At 51.5% G+C, this 14434-nt stretch overlaps 1 protein-coding gene across 1 annotated transcript; it reads right to left on the reverse strand.

Annotated features, from left to right (window-relative positions):
- Window positions 1-1148: 1148 nt before the first annotated feature.
- On the reverse strand, window positions 1149-13937 carry LOC123488233. Its single transcript, XM_045219132.1, has 4 exons — window positions 13862-13937; window positions 2036-2451; window positions 1917-1982; window positions 1149-1744 (listed from the first exon to the last, which is right to left on the reverse strand). The coding sequence occupies exons 1-4, from the start codon at window positions 13887-13889 to the stop codon at window positions 1286-1288; spliced, it is 969 nt and encodes a 322-aa protein (XP_045075067.1). The 5' UTR covers window positions 13890-13937; the 3' UTR covers window positions 1149-1285.
- Window positions 13938-14434: the final 497 nt, after the last annotated feature.

Below are 14434 nucleotides of genomic sequence, written 5' to 3' on the forward strand. Positions count from 1 at the left end.
ACTGATAAGAGACATATTGGACTGATAAGAGACATATTGGACTGATAAGAGACATATTGGACTGATAAGAGACATATTGGACGGATAAGAAACATATTGGACTGATAAGAGACATATTTGACTGATAAGAGACATATGACAGATAAGAGACATATTATTGAACTGATAAGAGACATATTGATTGATGAGACATTGGACGGATAAGAGACATATTGAACAGATAAGAGACATATTGGACTGATAAGAGACATATTGGACTGATAAGAGACATATTGGACGGATAAGAGACATATTGGATTGATGAGACATATTGGATTGATGAGAGACATATTGGACTGATAAGAGACATATTGGACGGATAAGAGACATATTGAACTGATAAGAGACATATTGGACTGATAAGAGACATATTGGACGGATAAGAGACATATTGGACGGATAAGAGACATATTGAACTGATAAGAGACATATTGGACTGATAAGAGACATATTGGACGGATAAGAGACATATTGGACGGATAAGAGACATATTGGACTGATATGAGACATATTGGACGGATAAGAGACATATTGGACTGATAAGAGACATATTGGAGGGATAAGAGACATATTGGACGGATAAGAGACATATTGAACTGATAAGAGACATATTGGAGGGATAAGAGACATATTGGAGGGATAAGAGACATATTGGACGGATAAGAGACATATTGGACGGATAAGAGACATATTGGACTGATAAGTCCCTCGCTCCTCAGTGTTGATTTCAGCCTGTCCATTTTGTGATGGGAAATCCCTATTCAAAGATATTGCCAATGGACACTGTCCAACTGCAGCATATTACAATTTACCATCACGAATTGGACATGCAGTTAAAGGGCTTACACTAATAAAGTCCACCATGGGGACACTGTACAGTACACATACACTATCAGTACAGTCCTTGGACTGTTTTTGATGACTCTGAGCAATGACACATGAACTGTTCAATGTGCGGTCTATCAGCGGTGTCTCCTGATTGACAACGACATGTCCATGACACATGCACTGTATGAGTCAAAAGACACTCAGACAATATGCAATTCAATGCTGACTCAGGATACTGTTTAGACCTTTCAACAGTCTGAAATTAACACAACACAGGGGAGAACTATTAACAATATATTTTATTGAATAATCTAAACAAGAGAAATCAAATGAAATGATTGAACGTAAATATAATAAATGACTTGTAAGAATGTGTGTGTCAACTCTGCTGTTATGATGTCTCCATCAGGAGTCTGAATCAACAACCTGTGTGTATCAGCTGTTCTGATGTCTCCCAACTGGCTGTCAGACGGCTCCCCTCCTTCCAACTGGCTGTCAGACGGCTCCCCTCCTTCCAACTGGCTGTCAGACGGCTCCCCTCCTTCCAACTGGCTGTCAGACGGCTCCCCTCCTTCCAACTGGCTGTCAGACGGCTCCCCTCCTTCCAACTGGCTGTCAGACGGCTCCCCTCCTTCCAACTGGCTGTCAGACGGCTCCCCTCCTTCCAACTGGCTGTCAGACGGCTCCCCTCCTTCCAACTGGCTGTCAGACGGCTGCCCTCCTTCCAACTGGCTGTCAGACGGCTCCCCTCCTTCCAACTGGCTGTCAGACGGCTCCCCTCCTTCCAACTGGCTGTCAGATGGCTCCCCTCGTCCAGCTTCTTTCTCCTTGAGTCTGTTTTGAGTCGGGCTTTAGGGGACCTCAGCCGCTTCATACCCTGCAACGTGACAATGGGGGAGGCGAGCGGCGACATGCTCTTTAGTTTGAGGAGGACTGACGGTGGCCACCATACGGCGCCTGAGGATCATCTGCTTGTTCTTGACTGTTACATGGTGTACAAGCGCTATCTTTTGTAATCTAACGTGTTGTCAAGGAATAGCTTCTCTTACTAGAGGTTGTCTGGCCGTCCGTTCCTCCTCTTCCCCGGCGGACGTGGCAGACTCCTGGTGCTGCACCTTGGTCTCTTCAGGGGTGGTGCTCCGGACGTGGCAGACTCCTGGTGCTGCACCTTGGTCTCTTCAGGGGTGGTGCTCCGCTCGGAGAGGGAGTTGTCCTCTCTCGCCTGGAGGTGAGGGATGGTTCTCTGAGCCGACCGTGGTTCTCTGAGCCGACCGTGGTTCTCTGAGCCGACCGTGGTTCTCTGAGCCGACCGTGGTTCTCTGAGCCGACCGTGGTTCTCTGAGCCGACCGTGGTTCTCTGAGCCGACCGTGGTTCTCTGAGCCGACCGTGGTTCTCTGAGCCGACCGTGGTTCTCTGAGCCGACCGTGGTTCTCTGAGCCGACCGTGGTATCTTTCAACGGCGCCTCGAGGAGGACACTGGTTTCGCTGGCTTGGGACGGATCTAAGTTGTCTGCCATCTGGATGTCGCGGCGCATGAAGTTGGCCAGACTTTCCCTGTCGGCGTTCTGGAGTACATTTTTGACCTGTAAGACACAAGCAAACAAGACACATGAATAAAGATGATATTAGTCATTCATCCTTTTCAGACAGCCATGGAATAGGATCTATTTCCATTCCCATCTAATCTGATTTAGGGCTTTGGGGACGTCCCATCTCCTTCCACACCTCCCTCATGTAGACAGGAAGGTTCCCATCTAATCTGATTTAGGGTTTTGGGGAAGTCCCATCTCCTTCCACACCTCCCTCATGTAGACAGGAAGGGTCTAGAGCTGAGTGTTTGTTGAATTGAAAACTAAGTGCTGGGCCTTTCTTTCCTCCTGCGAGGCGGTGCTTGAATTTTTTGGAAGTGTGAAAACCAAGTGTCCTCCCTCCTTGGTCAGTGACATCTGGACCATGGTCGGAATTTGTTTTGTGTTTCCCACCTATTAGAAATGAACAACCACACATTACGCTGCGGTGCCTGGAATCGTTTTCCCAACCAACCAACCACACATTACGCTGCGGTGCCTGGAGTCGTTTCCCCAACCAACCAACCACACATTACGCTGCGGTGCCTGGAGTCGTTTCCCCAACCAACCAACCACACATTACGCTGCGGTGCCTGGAGTAGTTTCCCCAACCAACCAACCACACATTACGCTGCGGTGCCTGGAGTCGTTTCCCCAACCAACCAACCACACATTACGGCTGCGGTGCCTGGAGTCGTTTCCCCAACCAACCAACCACACATTACGCTGCGGTGCCTGGAGTCGTTTCCCCAACCAACCAACCACACATTACGCTGCGGTGCCTGGAGTCGTTTCCCCAACCAACCAACCACACATTACGCTGCGGTGCCTGGAGTCGTTTCCCCAACCAACCAACCACACATTACGCTGCGGTGCCTGGAGTCGTTTCCCCAACCAACCAACACACATTACGCTGCGGTGCCTGGAGTCGTTTCCCCAACCAACCAACCACACTTACGCTGCGGTGCCTGGAGTCGTATCCCCAACCAACCAACCACACATTACGCTGCGGTGCCTGGAGTCGTTTCCCCAACCAACCAACCACACATTACGCTGCGGTGCCTGGAGTCGTTTTCCCCAACCAACCAACCACACATTACGCTGCGGTTGCCTGGAGTCGTTTCCCCAACCAACCAACCACACATTACGCTGCGGTGCCTGGAGTCGTTTCCCCAACCAACCAACACACATTACGCTGCGGTGCCTGGAGTCGTTTTCCAACCAACCAACCACACATTACGCTGCGGTGCCTGGAGTCGTTTACCCAACCAACCAACCACACATTACGCTGCGGTGCCTGGAGTCGTTTCCCCAACCAACCAACCACACATTACGCTGCGGTGCCTGGAGTCGTTTCCCCAACCAACCACACATTACGCTGCGGTGCCTGGAGTCGTTTCCCCAACCAACCAACCACACATTACGCTGCGGTGCCTGGAGTCGTTTCCCCAACCAACCAACCACACATTACGCTGCGGTGCCTGGAGTCGTTTCCCCAACCAACCAACCACACATTACGCTGCGGTGCCTGGAGTCGTTTCCCCAACCAACCAACCACACATTACGCTGCGGTGCCTGGAGTCGTTTCCCCAACCAACCAACCACATTACGCTGCGGTGCCTGGAGTCGTTTCCCCAACCAACCAACCACACATTACGCTGCGGTGCCTGGAGTCGTTTCCCCAACCAACCAACCACACATTACGCTGCGGTGCCTGGAGTCGTTTCCCCAACCAACCAACCACAATTTACGCTGCGGTGCCTGGAGTCGTTTCCCCAACCAACCAACCACACATTACGCTGCGGTGCCTGGAGTCGTTTCCCCAACCAACCAACCACACATTACGCTGCGGTGCCTGGAGTCGTTTCCCCAACCAACCAACCACACATTACGCTGCGGTGCCTGGAGTCGTTTCCCCAACCAACCAACCACACATTACGCTGCGGTGCCTGGAGTCGTTTCCCCAACCAACCAACCACACATTACGCTGCGGTGCCTGGAGTTGTTTCCCCAACCAACCAACCACATTACGCTGCGGTGCCTGGAGTCGTTTCCCCAACCAACCAACCACACATTACGCTGCGGTGCCTGGAGTCGTTTCCACAACCAACCAACCACACATTACGCTGCGGTGCCTGGAGTCGTTTCCCCAACCAACCAACCACACATTACGCTGCGGTGCCTGGAGTCGTATCCCCAACCAACCAACCACACATTACGCTGCGGTGCCTGGAGTCGTTTCCCCAACCAACCAACCACACATTACGCTGCGGTGCCTGGAGTCGTTTCCCCAACCAACCAACCACACATTACGCTGCGGTGCCTGGAGTCGTTTCCCCAACCAACCAACCACACATTACGCTGCGGTGCCTGGAGTCATTTCCCCAACCAACCAACCAACCACACATTACGCTGCGGTGCCTGGAGTCGTTTCCCCAACCAACCAACCACACATTACGCTGCGGTGCCTGGAGTCGTTTCCCCAACCAACCAACCACACATTACGCTGCGGTGCCTGGAGTCGTTTCCCCAACCAACCAACCACACATTACGCTACGGTGCCTGGAGTCTTTTCCCCAACCAACCAACCACACATTACGCTGCGGTGCCTGGAGTCGTTTCCCCAACCAACCAACCACACATTACGCTGCGGTGCCTGGAGTCGTTTCCCCAACCAACCAACCACACATTACGCTGCGGTGCCTGGAGTCGTTTCCCCAACCAACCAACCACAATTTACGCTGCGGTGCCTGGAGTCGTTTCCCCAACCAACCAACCACATTACGCTGCGGTGCCTGGAGTCGTTTCCCCAACCAACCAACCACACATTACGCTGCGGTGCCTGGAGTCGTTTCCCCAACCAACCAACCACACATTACGCTGCGGTGCCTGGAGTCGTTTCCCCAACCAACCAACCACACATTACGCTGCGGTGCCTGGAGTCGTTTTCCCAACCAACCAACCACACATTACGCTGCGGTGCCTGGAGTCGTTTCCCCAACCAACCAACCACACATTACGCTGCGGTGCCTGGAGTCGTTTCACAACCAACCAACCACACATTACGCTGCGGTGCCTGGAGTCGTTTCCCCAACCAACCAACCACACATTACGCTCGCGGTGCCTGGAGTCGTTCCCCAACCAACCAACCACACATTACGCTGCGGTGCCTGGAGTCGTTTCCCCAACCAACCAACCACACATTACGCTGCGGTGCCTGGAGTCGTTTCCCCAACCAACCAACCACACATTACGCTGCGGTGCCTGGAGTCGTTTCCCAACCAACCAATCACACATTACGCTGCGGTGCCTGGAGTCGTTCCCCAACCAACCAACCACACATTACGCCGCGGTGCCTGGAGTCGTATCCCCAACCAACCAACCCACATTACGCTGCGGTGCCTGGAGTCGTATCCCCAACCAACCAACCACACATTACGCTGCGGTGCCTGGAGTCGTTTCCCCAACCAACCAACCACACATTACGCTGCGGTGCCTGGAGTCGTTTCCCCAACCAACCAACCACACATTACGCTGCGGTGCCTGGAGTCGTTTCCCCAACCAACCAACCACACATTACGCTGCGGTGCCTGGAGTCGTTTCCCCAACCAACCAACCACACATTACGCTGCGGTGCCTGGAGTCGTTTTCCCCAACCAACCAACCACACATTACGCTGCGGTGCCTGGAGTCGTTTCCCCAACCAACCAACACACATTACGCTGCGGTGCCTGGAGTCGTTTCCCCAACCAACCAACCACACATTACGCTGCGGTGCCTGGAGTCGTTTCCCCAACCAACCAACCACACATTACGCTGCGGTGCCTGGAGTCGTTTCCACAACCAACCAACCACACATTACGCTGCGGTGCCTGGAGTCGTTTCCCCAACCAACCAACCACACATTACGCTGCGGTGCCTGGAGTCGTATCCCCAACCAACCAACCACATTACGCTGCGGTGCCTGGAGTCGTTTCCCCAACCAACCAACCACACATTACGCTGCGGTGCCTGGAGTCGTTTCCCCAACCAACCAACCACACATTACGCTGCGGTGCCTGGAGTCGTTTCCCCAACCAACCAACCACACATTACGCTGCGGTGCCTGGAGTCGTTTCCCCAACCAACCAACCAACCACACATTACGCTGCGGTGCCTGGAGTCTTTTCCCCAACCAACCAACCACACATTACGCTGCGGTGCCTGGAGTCGTTTCCCCAACCAACCAACCACACATTACGCTGCGGTGCCTGGAGTCGTTTCCCCAACTAACCAACCACACATTACACTGCGGTGCCTGGAGTCGTTTCCCCAACCAACCAACCACACATTACGCTGCGGTGCCTGGAGTCGTTTCCCCAACCAACCAACCACACATTACGCTACGGTGCCTGGAGTCGTTTCCCCCAACCAACCAACACATTACGCTGCGGTGCCTGGAGTCGTTTCCCCAACCAACCACACATTACGCTGCGGTGCCTGGAGTCGTTTCCCCAACCAACCAACCACACATTACGCTGCGGTGCCTGGAGTCGTTTCCCCAACCAACCAACCACACATTACGCTGCGGTGCCTGGAGTCGTTTCCACAACCAACCAACCACACATTACGCTGCGGTGCCTGGAGTCGTTTCCACAACCAACCAACCACATTACGCTGCGGTGCCTGGAGTCGTTTCCCCAACCAACCAACACACATTACGCTGCGGTGCCTGGAGTCGTTTCCCCAACCAACCAACCACACATTACGCTGCGGTGCCTGGAGTCGTTTCCCCAACCAACCAACCACACATTACGCTGCGGTGCCTGGAGTCGTTTCCCCAACCAACCAACCACACATTACGCTACGGTGCCTGGAGTCGTATCCCCAACCAACCAACCACACATTACGCTGCGGTGCCTGGAGTCGTTTTCCCAACCAACCAACCACACATTACGCTGCGGTGCCTGGAGTCGTTTCCCCAACCAACCAACCACACATTACGCTGCGGTGCCTGGAGTCGTTTCCACAACCAACCAACCACACATTACGCTGCGGTGCCTGGAGTCGTTTCCCCAACCAACCAACCACACATTACGCTGCGGTGCCTGGAGTCGTTTCCCCAACCAACCAACCACACATTACGCTGCGGTGCCTGGAGTCGTTTCCCCAACCAACCAACCACACATTACGCTGCGGTGCCTGGAGTCGTTTCCCCCAACCAACCAACCACACATTACGCTGCGGTGCCTGGAGTCGTTTCCCCAACCAACCAATCACACATTACGCTGCGGTGCCTGGAGTCGTTTCCCCAACCAACCAACCACACATTACGCTGCGGTGCCTGGAGTCGTATCCCCAACCAAACAACACACATTAGGCTGCGGTGCCTGGAGTCGTTTCCCCAACCAACCAACCACACATTACGCTGCGGTGCCTGGAGTCGTTTCCCCAACCAACCAACCACATTACGCTGCGGTGCCTGGAGTCGTTTCCCAACCAACCAACCACATTACGCTGCGGTGCCTGGAGTCGTTTCCCCAACCAACCAACCACACATTACGCTGCGGTGCCTGGAGTCGTTTCCCCAACCAACCAACCACACATTACGCTCATGTGCCTGGAGTCGTTTCCCCAACCAACCAACACACATTACGCTGCGGGTGCCTGGAGTCGTTTCCCCAACCAACCAACCACACATTACGCTGCGGTGCCTGGAGTCGTTTCCACAACCAACCAACCACACATTACGCTCGGTGCCTGGAGTCGTTTCCCCAACCAACCAACCACACATTACGCTGCGGTGCCTGGAGTCGTATCCCCAACCAACCAACCACATTACGCTGCGGTGCCTGGAGTCGTTTCCCCAACCAACCAACCACACATTACGCCGCGGTGCCTGGAGTCGTTTCCCCAACCAACCAACACACATTACGCTGCGGTGCCTGGAGTCGTTTCCCCAACCAACCAACCACACATTACGCTGCGGTGCCTGGAGTCGTTTCCCCAACCAACCAACCAACCACACATTACGCTGCGGTGCCTGGAGTCGTTTCCCCAACCAACCAACCACACATTACGCTGCGGTGCCTGGAGTCGTTTCCCCAACCAACCAACCACACATTACGCTGCGGTGCCTGGAGTCGTTTCCCCAACCAACCAACCACACATTACGCTGCGGTGCCTGGAGTCTTTTCCCCAACCAACCAACCACACATTACGCTGCGGTGCCTGGAGTCGTTTCCCCAACCAACCAACCACACATTACGCTGCGGTGCCTGGAGTCGTTTCCCCAACCAACCAACCACATTACGCTGCGGTGCCTGGAGTCGTTTCCCCAACCAACCAACCACAATTTACGCTGCGGTGCCTGGAGTCGTTTCCCCAACCAACCAACCACACATTACGCTGCGGTGCCTGGAGTCGTTTCCCCAACCAACCAACCACACATTACGCTGCGGTGCCTGGAGTCGTTTCCCAACCAACCAACCACATTACGCTGCGGTGCCTGGAGTCGTTTCCCCAACCAACCAACCACATTACGCCGCGGTGCCTGGAGTCGTTTCCCCAACCAACCACACATTACGCTGCGGTGCCTGGAGTCGTTTCCCCAACCAACCAACCACACATTACGCTGCGGTGCCTGGAGTCGTTTCCCCAACCAACCAACCACACATTACGCTGCGGTGCCTGGAGTCGTTTCCACAACCAACCAACCACACATTACGCTGCGGTGCCTGAGTCGTTTCCCCAACCAACCAACCACATTACGCTGCGGTGCCTGGAGTCGTTTCCCCAACCAACCAACCACACATTACACTGCGGTGCCTGGAGTCGTTTCCCAACCAACCAACCACACATTACGCTGCGGTGCCTGGAGTCGTTTCCCCAACCAACCAACCAAACATTACGCTGCGGTGCCTGGAGTCGTATCCCCAACCAACCAACCACACATTACGCTGCGGTGCCTGGAGTCGTTTTCCCAACCAACCAACCACATTACGCTGCGGTGCCTGGAGTCGCTTTCCCCAACCAACCAACCACATTACGCTGCGGTGCCTGGAGTCGTTTCCACAACCAACCAACCACACATTACGCTGCGGTGCCTGGAGTCGTTTCCCCAACCAACCAACCACACATTACGCTGCGGTGCCTGGAGTCGTTTCCCCAACCAACCAACCACACATTACGCTGCGGTGCCTGGAGTCGTTTCCCCAACCAACCAACCACACATTACGCTGCGGTGCCTGGAGTCGTTTCCCCAACCAACCAACCACACATTACGCTGCGGTGCCTGGAGTCGTTTCCCCAACCAACCAATCACACATTACGCTGTGGTGCCTGGAGTCGTTTCCCCAACCAACCAACCACACATTACGCTGCGGTGCCTGGAGTCGTATCCCCAACCAACCAACCACACATTACGCTGCGGTGCCTGGAGTCGTTTCCCCAACCAACCAACCACACATTACGCTGCGGTGCCTGGAGTCGTTTCCCCAACCAACCAACCACACATTACGCTGCGGTGCCTGGAGTCGTTTCCCCAACCAACCAACACACATTACGCTGCGGTGCCTGGAGTCGTTTCCCCAACCAACCAACCACACATTACGCTGCGGTGCCTGGAGTCGTTTCACCAACCAACCAACCAACCACACATTACGCTGCGGTGCCTGGAGTCGTTTCCCCAACCAACCAACCACACATTACGCTGCGGTGCCTGGAGTCGTTTCCCCAACCAACCAACCAACCACACATTACGCTGCGGTGCCTGGAGTCGTTTCCCCAACCAACCAACCAACCACACATTACGCTGCGGTGCCTGGAGTCGTTTCCCCAACCAACCAACCAACCACACATTACGCTGCGGTGCCTGGAGTTGTTTCCCCAACCAACCAACCACACATTACGCTGCGGTGCCTGGAGTCGTTTCCCCAACCAACCAACCACACATTACGCTGCGGTGCCTGGAGTCGTTTCCCCAACCAACCAACCACACATTACGCTGCGGTGCCTGGAGTCGTTTCCCCAACCAACCAACCACACATTACGCTGCGGTGCCTGGAGTCGTTTCCCAACCAACCAACCACACATTACGCTGCGGTGCCTGGAGTCGTTTCCCCAACCAACCAACCACACATTACGCTGCGGTGCCTGGAGTTGTTTCCCCAACCAACCAACCACACATTACGCTGTGGTGCCTGGAGTCGTTTCCCCAACCAACCAACCAACCACACATTACGCTGCGGTGCCTGGAGTCGTTTCCCCAACCAACCAACCACACATTACGCTGCGGTGCCTGGAGTCGTTTCCCCAACCAACCAACCAACCAACCACACATTACGCTACGGTGCCTGGAGTCGTTTCCCCAACCAACCAACCAACCAACCAACCACACATTACGCTACGGTGCCTGGAGTCGTTTCCCCAACCAACCAACCAACCACACATTACGCTGCGGTGCCTGGAGTCGTTTCCCCAACCAACCAACCAACCACACATTACGCTACGGTGCCTGGAGTCGTTTCCCCAACTAACCAACCAACCAACCAACCACACATTACGCTGCGGTGCCTGGAGTCGTTTCACCAACCAACCAACCAACCAACCACACATTACGCTGCGATGCCTGGAGTCGTTTCCCCAACCAACCAACCACACATTAAGCTGCGGTGCCTGGAGTCGTTTCCCCAACCAACCAACCACACATTACGCTGCGATGCCTGGAGTCGTTTCCCCAACCAACCAACCACACATTACGCTACGATGCCTGGAGTCGTTTTCCCCAACCAACCAACCACACATTAAGCTGCGGTGCCTGAGTCGTTTCCCCAACCAACCAACCACACATTAAGCTGCGGTGCCTGGAGTCGTTTCCCCAACCAACCAACCACACATTAAGCTGCGGTGCCTGGAGTCGTTTCCCCAACCAACCAACCACACATTAAGCTGCGGTGCCTGGAGTCGTTTCCCCAACCAACCAACCACACATTGCTGCGGTGCCTGGAGTCGTTTCCCCAACCAACCAACCACACATTAAGCTGCGGTGCCTGGAGTTGTTTCCCCAAAACCAACCAAACACACAGCTTCCATAATGCCTAATCTCTAACGTCTAAAATATAAACAGGCAGCTTCCATAATGCCCTCTATACATCTCTGATGTCTAGAATATAAACAGTCAGCTTCCATAATGCCCTCTATACATCTCTGATGTCTAGAATATAAACAGGCAGCTTCCATAATGCCCTCTATACATCTCTGATGTCTAGAATATAAACAGTCAGCTTCCATAATGCCCTCTATACATCTCTGAGGTCTAGAATATAAACAGGCAGCTTCCCACTCCATAATGCCCTCTATACATCTCTGAGGTCTAGAATATAAACAGTCAGCTTCCATAATGCCCTCTATACATCTCTGACGTCTAGAATATAAACAGTCAGCTTCCATAATGCCCTCTATACATCTCTGATGTCTAGAATATAAACAGTCAGCTTCCATAATGCCCTCTATACATCTCTGATGTCTAGAATATAAACAGTCAGCTTCCATAATGCCCTCTATACATCTCTGAGGTCTAGAATATAAACAGTCAGCTTCCATAATGCCCTCTATACATCTCTGACATCTAGAATATAAACAGTCAGCTTCCATAATGCCCTCTATACATCTCTGATGTCTAGAATATAAACAGTCAGCTTCCATAATGCCCTCTATACATCTCTGACATCTAGAATATAAACAGTCAGCTTCCATAATGCCCTCTATACATCTCTGATGTCTAGAATATAAACAGTCAGCTTCCATAATGCCCTCTATACATCTCTGATGTCTAGAATATAAACAGTCAGCTTCCATAATGCCCTCTATACATCTCTGATGTCTAGAATAAAAACAGTCAGCTTCCATAATGCCCTCTATACATCTCTGATGTCTAGAATATAAACAGTCAGCTTCCATAATGCCCTCTATACATCTCTGATGTCTAGAATATAAACAGTCAGCTTCCATAATGCCCTCTATACATCTCTGACGTCTAGAATATAAACAGTCAGCTTCCATAATGCCCTCTATACATCTCTGACGTCTAGAATATAAACAGTCAGCTTCCATAATGCCCTCTATACATCTCTGACATCTAGAATAAAAACAGTCAGCTTCCCACTCCATAATGCCCTCTATACATCTCTGATGTCTAGAATATAAACAGTCAGCTTCCATAATGCCCTCTATACATCTCTGATGTCTAGAATAAAAACAGTCAGCTTCCATAATGCTCTCTATACATCTCTGATGTCTAGAATAAAAACAGTCAGCTTCCCACTCCATAATGCCCTCTATACATCTCTGATGTCTAGAATATAAACAGTCAGCTTCCATAATGCCCTCTATACATCTCTGACGTCTAGAATAAAAACAGTCAGCTTCCCACTCCATAATGCCCTCTATACATCTCTGATGTCTAGAATAAAAACAGTCAGCTTCCCACTCCATAATGCCCTCTATACATCTCTGATGTCTAGAATAAAAACAGTCAGCTTCCCACTCCATAATGCCCTCTATACATCTCTGACGTCTAGAATAAAAACAGGCAGCTTCCATAATGACCTCTATACATCTCTGACGTCTAGAATAAAAACAGGCAGCTTCCATAATGCCCTCTATACATCTCTGATGTCTAGAATAAAAACAGTCAGCTTCCATAATGCCCTCTATACATCTCTGATGTCTAGAATATAAACAGTCAGCTTCCATAATGCCCTCTATACATCTCTGACGTCTAGAATATAAACAGTCAGCTTCCCACTCCATAATGCCCTCTATACATCTCTGATGTCTAGAATAAAAACAGTCAGCTTCCATAATGCCCTCTATACATCTCTGACGTCTAGAATAAAAACAGGCAGCTTCCATAATGACCTCTATACATCTCTGACGTCTAGAATAAAAACAGGCAGCTTCCATAATGCCCTCTATACATCTCTGATGTCTAGAATAAAAACAGTCAGCTTCCATAATGCCCTCTATACATCTCTGATGTCTAGAATATAAACAGGCAGCTTCCATAATGCCCTCTATACATCTCTGATGTCTAGAATATAAACAGGCAGCTTCCATAATGCCCTCTATACATCTCTGAGGTCTAGAAGAGTGGAATAACAGTGATATCACATATTGAGAAAACGTACTCAGCACTTCAGGGATCTTGACCTTGGCAAGAGACTGGTTCTCCAGCAGGCTCTTTTTGGACACCACCTTCCTTACATTTTACATTTTTAGTCATTTAGCAGACACTCTTATCCAGAGCGACTTACAGTTAAGTGAGTGCATACATTTTTCATACTGCCCCCGTGGGAAACGAACCCACAACCCTGGCGTTGCAAGCGCCATGCTCTACCAACTGAGCTACACGGGGACTATAACGCCTTCCTTGTCGGTCGTTCACCTTCGCCTGGTGAAGCTGCTCCCTTCATCACCCGGTTGATCCCACTCCATTGGTTTCTGGTCAGCCGGCAGCCAGGTGGCGGTGTCTCCTCGGCGTAGAAGAAATGCACCGATAGTCAAGGTGTAGTTGGTGACCGTGGCGATGTCCTTGTTCTTATGAAGGGTCTGAACCCATCTAAAAAAACACACATCATACAATCAATTAGTGTATTAGTGCACGAACAACTGATGAGACTAAAGTGAAAGAAAGAACTCTGCTGACCTCCTCATCTTGTCATGGTTCTTCAGGAAAGCGAGAGTGGAAGGGTAAATCTCGTCCTTTGCCATGTACATCACAAATTGCTGAACCCTCTTGAACTTCGGCGTCACAATTTTCCTTCATCTTATCGTTTGGATTGGGCCCCTCACAGGTCTTCCTGAATCCCTCCATAAACACACCTAATCAAAAGAAACGTGATTAGGTAGGTAGGTGATCAAATACTTATGTATTTTACTTATGTTTTAGATTCCGTCTCTCACAGTTGAAGTGTACCTATGATAAAAATTACAGACCTCTACATGCTTTGTGAGTAGG

The sequence above is a fragment of the Coregonus clupeaformis genome, unplaced genomic scaffold (assembly GCF_020615455.1).
Source record: "Coregonus clupeaformis isolate EN_2021a unplaced genomic scaffold, ASM2061545v1 scaf2079, whole genome shotgun sequence".
Taxonomy (NCBI): Eukaryota; Metazoa; Chordata; class Actinopteri; order Salmoniformes; family Salmonidae; genus Coregonus; species Coregonus clupeaformis.